Here is a 16,564-nt window from a genome sequence, read left to right as displayed (position 1 = left end):
CTGAAGAAATATGAAATGGTATAATGGTGTTTGAAAATGTAAATTAGTTAAAAATGTACATTGTTAATACCAGAGCAACTACAAAAATGATTTAAATTGTAATTAATAAGAGAGGAGATAATTGGAATGTATAATACAAAGAAAATATTAATTTGCAACTTTTAGTTCAAATAAAATTCAATTTAAAATGTCAAGTAGAGGAGCTGGGCTGGGGCTGGGACTCAGTGGTAGAGTGCCTGCCTTGTACGGGGATGATAAAATATAGTCATCAGAACCTTTACATTGTAGCTAAAAAATTGTTAGAGAAAAATTAATCACTCTTAAACATCTCAAACACAATTAAGAATAAATAAAATATTATACTTTCTTTCTAGCTTTACCATTTAGGTAATGAACAATACAATATAACAAAGCAAAATATCAGAAAATAATACGTAAAAATAAATACTAATTAAGCTCTGCATGGTGGCCCAGGCCTCCAATCCCAGCAGAATGGGGCTGTGGCAACAGGATTGCACGTTCAAGGCCAGCCTTGGAAACTTAGAGAGACCCTGTCACAACATAAAAAATGAAAAAGAGCTGGGGTTGTAGCTCAATAGTAGAGCACACCTAAGGTCAATCCCTAGCACTAAAAAAAAAATAATTAGTTAATTGTTAATTAATACTAACCAGTTAACCACTAGATTTATATAAAAATCAACAAATAAATTGAAGATAACTTTTTTGAGGAAAATGTGATGATAAAAAATAAAGAAAATGCAATTTCACAGTATTTTATTTTAAGATAGAAAAACACATAGGCACAGAAGAAATTTCAAAATGATTTATACTTTTAAACCAATTTAAAATGCAAAATAAATCTGATCAGTTTCAAGAAACTGACTTGAAACTCAAAACTGACTCCAGAAATTGTTTTTCTTAAAATTAGGCAAACCCATTATCTTAGAACAAAACAAAATGAACAAACCAACTTTTAAGTAAATCCAGTGTCTCTGCAATGTCAAAACATTCCTGAAATGTGAGAAGATCACCCACCCAGTGAGGCCAGAGTCCACATTTTTGGAGAAAAATAGATAGATGTCTGAAAGACTTGTAGGAAGATATGGTGCATTTATTTATCTATTTACTTTTGCAGTGGTGGGGATCAAACCCATGAAGTTGCACATGCCAGGTAAGTGCTCTACCACTAAAATATGTCCTCAGCCTGCAACTTTATTTCTGCCTTCTCCATAATTCATATCCTGACTTTCAAACTTTACAACTGTTTGCAAAATGTTTAGTAACTTCTCTGTGCCCTTTATTTATATTGCTGCATATCAACTTAGAATGTGGTTTTCCTGGCCATTCGTATTTCCTCTGTACAACTTTTACATTTGAAACTTGCTCATACACATACCACAGGTTTCACTCAGATTTCACTCAGATTTGAAGGCCATTCAAACATGTGTCACAAAGAAAAACAAATTTATACAAAAAAATCACAAATTATTGCCTTTTACTATCCCTTTTAAAATATTCTTCATTTTTCTTGTTATGATTTTAAAGAATCTCAGAGATCATTTCACATTTCTCTGGATTCACAAGTTAACAAGACTTAGATCTTAGAAAAATTTCTTTTAAAAATTCCACCATAGACCAAGAGAGTAATACTTTTGTGTTAAAAAAAAATGGATGTCCTATATATACATAGAAAATTTTCCTTAGATGCAAAAGGAAATATTCAACAGCTATTGCTTCTAAAAAGCTGGAAAAGAAGAAGGAAGTTAAATATTCTTTTAACATCTTGAAATTCTTTTGCTGTGTGTGTTATTATGAAATAATCAATAAATACGTTAGTCAAACTTTTGTCATTCTGACACCTAGAAAATCAATTTAATGAAGGAAAGACTTGTTTTGGCTCTGCCAGGAGTTTCAGTCTAAAATCCTAAAGTCAGTGACTCCACTGCATTGGATATGAGATGAGTAAGAGTATCATGGCAGGGAGGGTACAGTAGATCAACGCTGCTTACCTCAGGAAAGCTGGGAAGCAGAAAGAGAGGAATTGCCTGGGGACAAGGTATAGTCTCCAAGGGATGTCCCCAAGGACCCACTCCCTTCAATTAGGTTCCATTTTCCATATTTTACCACTACTTCCCAATAGTCTACTATTCTAAGAATCCATTGATGGATTTGTCCATCCATGATTTTAGAGTTTTCATGATCTGATCCTTTTTCAAAATCCTACCTCTGAACATTAATGCATGAGGAAGGAACCAAGCCTTGAACACATGGACCTTCAACACATCCTCCTTTGGGGGAGCTTCTAGATTGAAACCACAACAGATATTTAGAAATATTTTAAAGTGACATATTTCCATCTTAGTTTAGCAATCTGTGCATAAGAGCATACAAAAGACACTTTTTTCCTTTTTTATTTCTTACTTACATGATAATAGTGGAGTGCATTACATTCATAATTATCCATTCACAGCACAATTTTTCATAACTCTGTATATAAAGTATGTTTCCACCAAATTATGCCATTATATATGAGCTCTCTCTTTTTTGCATACAACTCTTAATACACTTTTATATCACCATTTATCATATCTCTGTATATAATGTATGTTGACACCAAATTTACATATTCATACATATATTTTGTATAATGATGACCGTCTTCTTCCATCATCCTAGCTATTCCCCTTCTCCCTCCTTTTCCCTCCCACCCCTATACCCTATCTAGATGTAATTTTCCTCCCATGCTCTCCCTCCCTACCCCACTTTGAGTCACCCCCCTTATATCAGAGAAAACATTCGCCATTTGTTTTTCTGGGATTGGCTAAATTCACTTATCATAATCTTCTCTAATGCCATCCATTTCCTTGCAAATGCCATGATCTTATTCTACAAAAGCCACTTTTATGACACAAATTTCAGGCATCATTTTTCAGTTTGATAGGCAACAGAATTTGTAACTGGCAAAACTGTGAAGACCTCAAATCATGAATCACAGTTTTGTTTTCCACATAGAGTAAACTTCTAAAACCAATAATTTAAAACATTTTTATTTGTCAAGTTACAAACACAAGGTAGTCAATAACCAATTAATGACTAAAAGTATACAATTGTGTTGTATACTTTCACACAGAACTGGTTATCAATCACTTTGGTTGTAATCATCCTTTGGATATTTTCCATATGAAAATGCACAGCATGCATTGACTATTATGGTTAAGATTGCTTGTGCAATATAATTCCAAGTAATTGTTTCAACCCAAAACTTTGTTTAATGATATGGAAATGGAAGAATTGATTTATTAACTAGGTTTTCACTTCTTTCATGTTTCTTTTCACAGTAAATTGGTGGATTATAAAACTGCTAAATAACCTTAATTTTACAATTAAAATAATAGATATTATTTGCAATTTGTATTAAATACTAATTTTATAATTAAAATAATACTTGAATCAATGTTGAAATGTACTTTGTAGCTCAAAACTAATGGGTAATGGGTACATTTTTTTCTGATCACTATTTTACCATGTAATGTATATTCCAGATTAGACTTCAAAAGTAGAAGTTATATTAATGAGTAAAAATTCTTTCCTATGAAATGCCTTTGGAAATTCTCTGTACTATGCCAGTTCTATCAATGATTATCTATTGTTGTTTCAATTTTTTTCAATGACAGAAAACTTACTCCTTTACCATGATAATTATTTCTTCAAAGTTAATATATGTACACATTTTATCATTTGTCACAATTTATTTACTTGTTTGCTTATTTTTAGACAGATATAAATCATTTTAAGGCACTAATTTTTATTGTAATTTTACATTTGTTCATTATCTTTGGATAAGCAAGATTTTTGAAAATTTATATTTTCTGTCTGCTAGATTTCTAAACTTAACCCCCAAACTTCTCAGCCACTTTGCAACTTATTATATGAGTCTTTATGAAAGTTTTAGCCTAATATTTTATAAACACAAAATTAATAATAGAAATTACTTTAACAATATTCAGGGTAGAATTTTATTTCAGCTAACCAATCCCATGCCTAACAAGAACTATGATCAAGCTTTGAATGCCCATGATAAGGTATGTTGGACTAGATTTTTGTATTCATTTAGGCCTGTTTTTGGAGCAGCATTATAGGCTTTTAGCAGGTCTGGCATCAGGGCAGAATTCCAGGTTCATGTGAGTCCTAGTGACTATCCTAATACCAATTTCCCATTTTGATGAATTAGGTCAAAAGACTGTTGTTCTATTACCTCAGAGCCTTGTTATAAATGACATATTCCTCATATTGATTATGAAATTTAAAAGCTACATGAACTTGTGAATACCTATTTATATGCTAAAACAATGACATAAACTGTGCTTATTTAATATACTAGTGGCTACTACTTGCCCATTGACATTAGTTTTAAAGATATGTAACTTATAGACATTCTAGTGCTTAGGAATATAGACTCTTCCTGAAGGAATTTCTCAGTTATGATTCATTCCATATTTGTCTCTTCATTATTCTTTATTATTATCATGTATCAAACTTATAATGTTCCTTCTTGCTTCAGGCCATAGGGATTCCAAGGCAGAATTCCCAAGATGAATGGACCCAGGGCTATTAGGTAACCGAGAGTCAAGTGGTCGCTGAGAGCTAGTGCTAGTGCTGTAGAGGTATAATTTACTCTTGTTATGTCCCAATAATAAGTATTATATATCACAAGAAAAGAATTTTTAACCTCTACACAATATCTGAAGATAGTGCTTCTTAATAACCTTCATTTTTCTGTTCAGGTGAGTAAGATAAAATTAGAGTTGGTATTTTGCTAAAATGCCAGAATTAAAAGAATTTATCTCTTTTCCAATTCAGCAAACATTTGTTGATCAGCTCTTGAGAGCTAACTTTTCACAAGAGTAGGTTAGAACTTACAACTTTTTAGGCTTCCTGGGCTATTCTATAAGTCTACAATACCCCCTGATACATGGAAATATTTTTTGTTTTTGGATCATAACATATTATAAAAGGGACTAAAAAGATTTGGATAGTTGTTTACTAAGCCTTCCTTTAGAAAGTTCTTTTAAGTTTTTTAAAGCTCATTAAGTTTAGACTGGGTTTTTTTGTTTGTTTGTTTGTTTGTTTGTTTGTTTTCCCCTTCCATTGTCCATACTGTTTGGTCAGGTGAGTTGGTCACTCATGTTTGTTTAAGGGATTTCATGAAGCACTTTATACTTTACTCCAGGTTTCATATATGTTGTCCATAAAACTGCAGGAAAAACTAAGCATGACCACTGCAGAGAAATCCAGGTCTCATGCTTGCTGGATGAGCAGGTATAGGAGTATGAAAGGAATAGTATTCTATCAGCCTCATCAAATTAGCAATACTACTTTTGGAAATAAAAAAGTAAAAGGGTATGAATCTCATTTGATATGAATATATAATTTTAGATGTGTTAATTATACTTCAGTGCTTCAGAAGCTTCATTATTAAATGTAGAGAAAGTCATTTGAAGTTCATGGATCAGAGGGTACAAAAATTATTACAAAAATACATATGCTTTTACAGAGAAGTTGGTTTGTAGAAGGTGCACAACCTTGTCTGGTGGATCTCAAAATCTTTCTAGACAAGATTAAGTATTTTAAAGAAAAATATAAGGCAACATATAAATTTATTAGTCTTTTCACAGACTGATTATTTTCTTTGGGCATACATTTAAGATACTGACAAACATTTGCTTATTTCATGCTTCCAGCATTTCTGCAAGGGTATGAACAGTATCTTTGTATATTACTTGGTAGATCATCAAATTCATAGTGACAGGGAATGTATTCGAAAGGAATCTTATAAGGATTTCTAAAAATATACAAAATATTTGTCAGATAAAATTTCTAAGAACACATTCTATAATGTTTAATTTGGGGAAAGAGAGGAACATAAGGAGAGGATTTAAAAAAAAGAAAAATCACTAAAACCCCCCACAATTTTCCAAGAGACTGATTCAAATGGAAAGCTGTCATGAACATTAATTAATATAGTACACTAAAGGTAATTTTATAAATTCAGGGGGAGTACAGAGTTGGAAAATGTTATTTATTTCAATAATTTCTTTTATTGAAAAATAAGTGAACAATAGTAAAGGTAGGACTCATCTAAGGAACTAGAGCAAGACAAAAGTTTGTATATACTTTCGTAAGCATTTTGATAATTTTGAACTATCCAAGATTAGTAGAAAAAGTTGATGAATGGTATAAAATAGCTGGCTACTGACAATTTTATATATACTTTCTGACAGTTTCATTTTGCAATCGGGAAAGCAATTTTTGCATGGAGAAACCCTCAATAATATAAATAAATTATAAGACAAGTTCTCACTGAGATAATTGCATGTATCAATAGGAAGACATGAAATATAAACCCATGGTTTATATTTATATAAAAATATATTTATATTTATATTTATATTATATATTTAATATATTTATAATATATTTATATATTAAAAATTAATGAAAATAGGGACTGGGGTTGTGGCTCAGCGGTAGAACATTCACCTCACACATGTGAGACCCTGGGTTCAATCCTCAGCACCACATACAAAAATAAACAAGTGAAATAAAGGTTGTGTCCAACTAGAACTAAAAATAAATAATTAAAAAAATTAATGAAAATAGTTTGCTGATAATGACTGGGTGACTACTCATCCATTGTGAACCACATTCACAGCACTGTTGCTGCTGATTTAGCTTCCACTTTCATTTAATGAAATTCAAAGCTCATTGGAAATCAAGTAGCTTTGAGCTGCAGTGAAAGGTGCCTTAGGATGTGAGATCTGGGAACTTCTAATGAACTGATTAAATTCAAAGATGAATGGAAAAATAGAGATAAAGGAGCAATCTGAAACATAATGGAGTCCATTTTCTAAAGAAAATTTGAGTACATAACAATTTTGTAAAAGAAATATTTAGTCAATAAAGGAATGATTTCACTTGAACACAGAGGTGCCTGGAGGATATGACAGCATCCGTGTTCAGAAGTGCAGCCACTACTATGCATCCCAAGCTTTCAATCACAGAGAACACTATTCCCCAAGGACAACCTTTTCAGCAGAGTGGGTTTCTACAGAACTGCATAGACTTCCACTCTTCTCAAGTCTATCCCTACTGCATATTGTTCTGTGGGAATATGATTGGTGTCAGCTGAAATATCCCTTACTGATTTTTTTCAATAGAAATTATTTTTTCAAAAAGAAATCTATCTGTATTTCAAAAGTCAATTTGGGGTTTAGATTATCCTTTGGATGAATCTCCCTTAAATTTACTGCATTCAATTTCTTGACTTAGGACACAGTGACAAGCAGATTATAGGAAATTAATTCATCCTGCCAGATGTTTAAAACAGCTTTTTGGTTGAAATTGTACTTTGCCATTCATTCTATGGAGACTATCCAAGAATAGAGGAAAATGTTATGTGCCAAGAAATGATTATATCTATTTGATATTATTATAAGATCAGTCATCCACTCATCCATATTCCTGTGTACCAAATGAATATTTATGGAGCACATATTATGGGTGTAATTTGTGAATAAAATGCTGTCTCTGTCCTTAGAGATGTGGCAAGACCAACAAACAGGACAAAGCAAATGCTAATCATGAAGTGTCAACACCTTAAGATGGATACTTACACAGAGTGGCCTGAGAGTATGATGGAATAGGTATATTCAAGCTGTGAAGAGAGAAGAAACTGTCATTGCAAAGGTGATGAATGAATTTATAGATGAGAAACAGTCTGCAAAACCAAAGCATGTTGGGCAGGTGGCACACACCTGTAAATCCTAGCCACTTAGGGCGGGAGGCAGGAGGACTGCAAATTCAAGGGCAGCTTGAGCAAGAGAGAGGCCCTAAGAAACCTAGCGGGACTTTGTCTCAAAATTTAAAAAAAAAAAAAAATGGGTTGGGGATGTGGCTCAGTGGTTAAGTTCCCCTAGTTTCAATTCCAGTACCAAAAAAAAAAAAAAAAAAAAGTGAGCTTCTGTGAAAGAGTAAGCCCTGGAAGAAGACTCAGCAGGATGGTAATTGATCCTGTGACTCAGAGAGACTGCCTTCTCCCCTTTTCATTCCTCAAGTGCTTATGCTGCTTCTATTGACTCTTTTTCCAAAAACATTTTTTGCCATTTCCATCCTTTATCTTCATTTTTAATCACCTCTATCATTCTTGAAAACATTTTGTTTTTTAACTGATACATAAAATTATATATATTAGCCAGAGGCAATGGCGTATGCCTGTAATCTCTGCGGTTCAGGAAGATGACATAGGAGGGTGACAAGTTCAAAGCCAGCCTCAGCAATGGTGAGGCACTAAACAACTCAAGTGAAATGCTGTCTCTAAATAAAATACAAAATAGGGCTGGGGATGTGGCTCAGTGGCCAAGAGCCCCTGAGTTCCATCCCCATACCCCACACACAAATTATACGTATTAATGAGTACCATGTAATGTTTCAGTACATGCATATGTTGTGACATGTTTAAGTTGGACATAACTATCTCCTCATTCATCATGTTTTTATGGTAAATGCATTGAAAATCTTTAATTTCCAGTTTTGAAATGTACATATGTTATTGTCTATAGCCACCTTCCTATGCATAGCACGGTAGGACTTCTAGCACTTTCTCTCCCCAGTACCCCTCTGACTTTTGATAACCACCATTCCATTCTATCTGTGAAAGCAACATCCTTAGATACCATGTATGAGTGAGATCATGCAGTCCCATTGTCATTCTCTGCCTGCTTTATTTCACTAGGAAAAAAAATGATTTCCAGTTTTATACATATTATTGCTAATGATGGGATTTTATTCTTTTCTATGGCTAAATGGTAGGTAGGTAGTGCATTTTTTTTATTTTTCACATTTTCTTTATCCATTCATGAGTTGATCTTATCAGCTCCACCTTAGTCCATCAAGAAATGTGTAAATCAATGTATGTATCTCCAGAAAAGATACTACTAAAATATAATGATTAGATCCCGGGTAGACTCCTCCCTGAGAACTTTTGCTTTACTGCTAATTTTAATTTTTAAAGAGAGAATAATTGTTCGCCTCAATATGCTTTATTTAATTTTTTTAATGTCTGTGTTGTATTTATTTATTTAACATGCTATGTAATTTGAATCTCCACTTCTGTATTTTGAAAAATCCGTGTTTTATTAACAAGTTAATTCATTTTAAAGGTCATCTAAAATACAAAATTAAGGCTTTTAGGAAATTGAAGTCATGTATTATCACTTTTTGCTACATTAGTCATTCTTACGAATTACATATTTGTTCTTTTTAGATATTTTTATGTGTACACAATACTGAATCATGCCATTGAATCTGTGCTGCAAATTTTTTTAATTTTAATTCTGTTATGTTGATCTATAACCATAGTTTTTAATAAAAGTGCTATATCCAGTGCAAACATGAATTCTAATTTGATTTTAAAATCTAATTGATTTGTTTTGTTTCTTTATAATTATTTCTATTACTAGTGAAATGGCAGTGCAATGAATATGTGAACATATATATCAGCCCTATGCAAGTAAGCTATGGTATTTCCTTTGCTTATGATACATCCTCCACAAGTTTAACCTTTGTTTAATATTAGGAACGTTATATATTTTTGTTATGACTTAATTTAAATATTTTAAATTCTATCAAATTTAATTCCCACTCCCACTTATTATAAGAATTTCAATTATAAGGACTCTTACAAACTCACTGAATTTAATCAATCTCTCTCTCTCTCTCTCTGCAAATCTGTTAGGGAAAGCAAATCAAAACTTTAAGTTGTATTTTCTTAACAATTGGTAGAGTTCAATATATTTAAATAAATTCAGTTGTTCTTATATTTTTATAATTATGGGTTACTTTTGGTCTTTAGTTTTTAATTTTTCTATGTAATTGGAACTCCCCAATTTGTAGTTAATACATTTACATATATTCTGCATAAGTGACTCATATTCCTACTTGATGAAAATATTGCTTATTTTTCTCTAATTGAATTATATTGATTGATAACAATTGATATTAAATTTAAAATTTTTGAATTTTAGAAAGTAATGAAAAGTAGAAGTATGCAATAACATCATGCATTTTCCATTATTCACAAAAATATTGATAATTTCTTTTTACTGTTTTCTTTGTTTTTTTAAAAAGAATGCTCTTTAGAGCATGATGATATGAATTATACAGAATAGTTCTACTGTCCTAAAAATTATCTGTACACCTGTGTGCCCTTTCCTCTCTCTGAACCCTGGAAACTACTGGTCTTTTTACTATCATTGTAGTTGTTTTCTTTTCCAGAATGTCATATACATGGAACATAAAATTTGCTCTTTTTAAAATTGTTCTTTCTTTCAATTAGTAATATTCACTTAAGATTCTTCCATGTTTCTTCCTGGCTTGATAGCTCGATTCTTTCTGGTTGCAGAATAATATTTCATTGTCTAGATGTACCATAGTTTATCTATTCACATACTACAGGACTCATGGATCACCTCCAAGTTATGACAGTAACAAAAAGCCTGCTTTAAATATTTATTGCTTATTCAGTTCATTTGGGTGCATGATTGCTATATCCTATAGTAAAAATATATTTAATTTTGTAATAGCCAAATCATTTTTAAGGTGGTTGTAGCGTTTTTTCTATTCCCATAAGCAATGAATGAGAGTTTCTGTTTCTGTGTGTCCTTACCAGCATTTGGCATTGTTACTGCTCTGAATTTTGCCTGTTCTTTTAGATGAGTACCAGTAGTATGTCATTGTTTTAATTTGCATTTCTCTGATGATATATGATGCAAAACATCTTTTCATTAGCATATTGCCATCTTTATATCTGTACATCTTTATGTCTGTTAAGGTCTTTGGCCCCTTTTTAAATTGAGATGTTTGCAGAATATTTATTTCATCATCTTCCATGGTTCCGATGATACTAATTATACATGTTGCTTTTCAGAATATGCATCTTTTAAAACACATACATACCATGGTCAAAATGTAAAAGCAACTGGAGCTTTTTGAAAATTACACCTGTTGCCATTCTCCTTGGTGATAATTCCATCCTCTCTCATTCATTCCTGTTCCTTTTTTAATCCAAGCTATTTTCCATAAAAATTTCCACCTAGTTCCCTTGTATCAAGGCTTCCTGGCATTATACTTTTGGCTCCAGTACTTGCTCCATGTTCATAACACTCAGGATGTACAATCCTGTGTGACCTGGCTGCCTCTAAGTCATTCTTGACTCTAATGTGCTCATGGTCTCCCACCAGCTCATGCTCCCTTCTTGCTGAGAAGATGTCACAAGAAGGAATGACACCATGATATTACTAGCAGTTTTGGGCCTGGAGTAGAGCAGGTGGGGGTTAGACAAGGGAGAACCCAGAATATTCAGTTTAGGTGTGGAATAGGGATTCACAATTCTCCACTTCTTAGAAATTAGAAACTCATTAAAGCTAGAATGGAACCAAATAGAGTCTTTTGCTTTAAGCAGAATGAGTACAAAAAACTGAATTCCCTTGTAGTGGTACAAGCTATGTAATACTGTACCCACTGTCAGACACCCCCATGGAGCACACTCATGTTGAAACATTTGGTCTTCCAGCAGCAATACCCTATACTCTCATTGATGGTAAATCTAAAGTCAAGTGCAAAAATGGACCTGGACATTGCCTTTTGAATATATAAACTTGTTAAATAACCAGTGTACTCATTATTTCTAGACAACTCAGCTTTTAATCAGCTATGGTACTTAGGCATTCTATCTATCATCACACAAAAAGTACATGGAAAATATTGTTTTGTGTATATCTGTTTAGATATTTTATTTTCTATTTGTTATCAAGTGCTTTCTTAACTTTTCATCTTCAGCAGTGTCATTAAAACCAATAGATAGCCTCGTGTCCACTTTGCTGAGAAAAAGGAAAAGTGACTTTTCTTAAAAGGGAAAGTAACTTAGAATATTCAGAAACAAATCTTATAAGCAAATGTTGCAAGAGAAAACCAAATCAATAATTTAAATGGAACCCTTGGAAACTGATATTTGGAAATATATATATTTTTTCACAATTTCATACAGTTCAAACTAATAAATATAACTCCAGATATGGTTGCTTATGCTTTTTCAATGTCCTAGAGTTAATTTTTAAATGTTTTTATTCTCTTGTGTAAGTTGATTATTTTTAAAAATTGCAACACATTATTTTTCCCATGATATTCTACATCATAGGGTTCAGTGTTTTTTTCTAACCAGTCCCCAGTGCTTCATCTTTCCCTCCCTACCTTGTTCCTCCTGTTCCCCCTTCTTTACTGGTCTTTCTTTTATTTATATTTGTGCTCTACAGATATACATAAAGATGGAACTCACTGTGGTGTATTCATATACATACATAGCACAATTTGGTCAATTTCGTTCTACTGTTCTTCTCCTCCTTCCTGTCCCTCCTCCCTCCTCATCAATCCCCTTCATTTGTTCCACTGAGTCCTTTCATTTTCATGGGATTCCCCCCAACACGCATTTTTTTTAAATATGAAAGTGTCACTTTTTTCTATAAATTATGTGAGTCTATGCTTAGAAAGAACTTTTCTGATACAATTTTCTCATACAATTATATTAAAATCTATATATTCTTAGGATTTTTAAAAAATGATTGAAATATCATTCAAACCCATTTCAGTTATTCTTTTAAGGTAAGTCATGTTTTCTGTCTTCCAAGTGTGATAAGTTTCATCAGCACCACTTACTGACAAACCATCCTTTCTAGATCTATTTGATATGATTCATTAATAGGATTCTACTTCTATTAGACCCTTAGTAGTTCTTATTTATTCCAAATTGTTCTGTTTCATTAGGCTTCACAGTATTTCCCATGTTATTTCCCCTGGATAGATCATCTTTGTTCCTCTCCCTCTCTTATTTAACCCTACCAAACCTTTAGATCTTAGTACAAACACTTCCAAAGCAGATGCCACTGCTATGAGCTTTAAAAGTTCTCTAACCCTGAGTTATTTTCTCCAAATAATTTATAGCATTAAATGTACCCAAGTACTTTGTTACTTATTTAATGTCTTGCTTCACAACTAGGCCAAACATTATTTAAAGTCAGGGTCTGGTTTATTTCAGAATGTGATGTAGAGCCTGGTATGTGCCCTGGAATGTATAGTTTTTCATAGAAGAGCTATTTTCTTTGTTCCTTTCAGATAACATAAAGGAAACCAATGAATAAAACAAATTATTCTCCAGTGTCTGAATTTATATTCCTGGGACTTTCTAACTACAGACCAGTACAGCATTTCCTCCTTGCCTTCTCTACAGTGTTGTACCTCACCATTGTTCTGGGAAACACCCTCGTTGTGATTACAGTGACCTTCGATGCTCATTTACATTCCCCCATGTACTTCCTTTTAGGAAACCTCTCATTCATTGATTTATGTCTTTCTACCTTAACTGTTCCCAAGATGATTTCTGACCTCTACTCTGGACACAATACCATATCATTCCAGGGGTGTGTCATCCAGATTTTTGTCCTTCATGTCCTGGGTGGATCTGAGATGGTGCTCCTGGTAGCCATGGCCTTGGACAGATATGTGGCCATCTGCAAGCCCCTCCACTACCTGACCATCATGAGCCCACGGATGTGCAGTTTGCTTCTGTCTGGTGCTTGGCTTATTGGTATCATTCACTCAGTGGCCCAGTTAGCCTTTGTTGTCCATTTGCCTTTCTGTGGTCCTAATGAGATAGATAGCTTTTACTGTGATCTTCCCTGGTTTATCAAACTGGCCTGCATAGACACCTACAGCATGGAGTTTATGGTGATTGCCAACAGTGGGTTCATTTCCACAGGCACCTTCTTCTTACTGATTATCTCCTATATCCTCATCCTGTTCACTGTATGGAAACGCCCTTCAGGTGGTTTGTCCAAGGCTCTCTCCACCCTTTCAGCTCACATCTCTGTGGTGGTTTTGTTTTTTGGACCATGCATCTTTGTTTATATGTGGCCATTTCCCACAGTACCAGTGGATAAGTTTCTTGCCATTTTGGACTTTCTAATCACACCCATCCTGAATCCTGCCATTTACACAATGAGGAACAAAGACATGAAGCAGGCAATGAGGAGACTGATTAGTCAGCTCTTGGGTCTGAGGAAAATCTCCTAAAAAACTCATGTGAACACAAGTTACTATAATATGAACATTTATGCAGTTATACATAATTTGAGGATATATAACAGATATTCAGAATGTTATACATACTGTCCTACTAGGCCAAATATGTCAATTATTCTAAATTCAGAAGTCAGAAAATCTTGGATTGCTTTTTTTCCAAAGTAAATAGTGATTTGTGTGATAAAATATTTAATTTCTCATTTGTGAAGTAGTTTTTTAATAATTTAAGATTTTCTAATATACACAGTCCACATTTTTGGGTGGCTTTTTGTTTCTAGCAGTCCATGAAAGAACTTGGAAACTTTACAAAACTCATACCAGAGTATTCTAGTTGTAGAATCACAATAGATACTGATATAGTCTTCTATTTGTAGATTGAAAGACTTTCTTATAAAAAGATACATTACATTTATTTAAAAAAAAACATAAGAGCCATATACTTCATGTTTAATTTTCTGTTCATTACCTTATGGTTTTTGCTGAAAAATTCTTCATATTATTCATGGCAAAAGACATGTTTTTAGAATTAAATATTTTTCTAAGTTAGCCATTTTGGAATATTCAGAATAGATTATTGGTTATGAGGTTTCTTTGATGTAGCTCATCAAATCTCCATTTAACATGTTATTTGAAACTAAGTTATATTCCTAAGATTCTTTTATAGAAAACTGATGAAAAAAGTCCATGAAAAATTGAAGACTATAGCCTTGAAATCTGCTGAAAATATGGCCTCAAAAATCAGTCTACCTACACTCCAATTTATTAACTTAGAGGTAATGGACTCTGATGGTTGAAGAAATTATGAAATACATAACTCTACTTTGATTTAAACCCAGGATATGCATTATTAAGTTTAAGCTTTGAAAGTCAAAAAGTACATGAAATGTAAGTATTTAAAACTTAGAGGGATAAAGACCAGTGTGGAACAGGTAAATAAGAAAATGTGGGATGGGGTGTGTACTAGGGGGAACTGACAGATGAACGAGAAGTGAGAGGAAGAGCTCACAGACCCAGTGTTTCATGGATTAGGCCTATGGCCTCTACTCTCACTCTTGCTTCTTTCATTTAGAATTAACTCAAGTCCGCTGCTGTTGGCCTACACTAGTGAAATTTACATGTAAGTCACTTATAATTTTCAAAATTGTGACTTAATATCTATGAATCAATCAAGGAATAGTTTTTAAATATCACATGGATGTTGATCCAATGAATTTTATACCAGTAAATGAAATATTACTTTTATTTTATATTTTCAACCTTCAAGTTTTATTTAATGTGAATATTTTAACATAGCTTTTGCAGTTTTAAGAATTTTTATATTCGTTTTTAATTTATATTTTTAAATATTAATTTTTTTATATATGATAGCAGAATGTATTACAATTCATATTACACATATAGAGCACAATTTTTCATATCTCTGCTTTTACACAAAGTAGAGGCACACACACCATTCATGTCTTCATACATGTACTTAGGGTAATGATATCCATCTCATTCCACATTCTTTCCTACCTCCCTGTCCCTCCTTCCCCTCCATCTCCTTTGCCCTGTCTAAAGTTCATCTAATCCTCCCATGCCCCACACCCAACTCCATTATGAATCAGCATCCTTAAATCAGAGAAAACATTTACATTTGTTTTTTTTCAGATTGGCTAACTTCACTTAGCATTATATTCTAAAGCTTCATCCTTTTACCTGCAAATGCCATGATTTTATTCTCATTTTTGCTAAATCATATTTCATTTCATATATAAGTATATATGAAATGTATATATATTTTATCTATCCATTCATCTACTGAAGGACATATAGGTTGCTTCCACATTTAGCTATTGTGAATTGTGCTGCTATAAACATTGATATGGCTGTCTCCCTGTAGTATGCTGTTTTTTTAAGTCTTTGGGTACAGACTGAGATATAGCAGGGTCAAATGGTGGTTCCATTCCCCCTTTTCCAAGGATTCTCCATACTGCTTTACAGATTGGCTACACCAATTTTGCATCAGCAATGTATGAGTGTGTCTTTTCCCGACATCTTCACCAACACTTATTGTTGATTATATTCTTAATATCTGCCATTCTGAATGGAGTGAAATGAAATATTAGAGTATTTTGATTTGCATTTCTCTAATTGCTAGAAATGATAAACTTTTTTCATATATTTGTTAGTCAATTGTAAATCCTATTCTGAGAAGTATCTGTTCAGTTCCTTGGCCCATTTATTGACTGGGTTATTTATTTCTTTAGTATTAAGATTTTTGAGTTCTTTATATCCTAGAGATTAGTGCTGTATTTGATGTGCATGTGGTAAAAATTTGCTCCCAAAATGTAGGCTCTCTTTTCACGTCACTGATTGTTTCTTCTGCTGAGAA

At 32.9% G+C, this 16,564-nt stretch overlaps 1 protein-coding gene across 1 annotated transcript; it reads left to right on the top strand.

Moving 5' to 3' along the window:
- The first annotated feature begins 13,242 nt into the window (after window positions 1-13,242).
- LOC101962227 (olfactory receptor 4F15) lies at window positions 13,243-14,181 on the top strand. Its single transcript, XM_005337180.2, has one exon. It carries the CDS (start codon window positions 13,243-13,245, stop codon window positions 14,179-14,181), a length of 939 nt encoding a protein of 312 aa, XP_005337237.2.
- The last annotated feature ends 2,383 nt before the right edge of the window (window positions 14,182-16,564 follow it).

Source organism: Ictidomys tridecemlineatus, chromosome 5 (genome assembly GCF_052094955.1).
Source record: "Ictidomys tridecemlineatus isolate mIctTri1 chromosome 5, mIctTri1.hap1, whole genome shotgun sequence".
Taxonomy (NCBI): Eukaryota; Metazoa; Chordata; class Mammalia; order Rodentia; family Sciuridae; genus Ictidomys; species Ictidomys tridecemlineatus.
Note: the sequence above shows the minus strand (reverse complement) of the source record. Positions and strands in the feature narration are given on the sequence as shown.

Coding starts and splice junctions, on each gene's coding strand:
- LOC101962227 (XM_005337180.2), top strand. CDS start 13,243: ATGAATAAAACAAATTATTCTCCAGTGTCTGAATTTATATTCCTGGGA.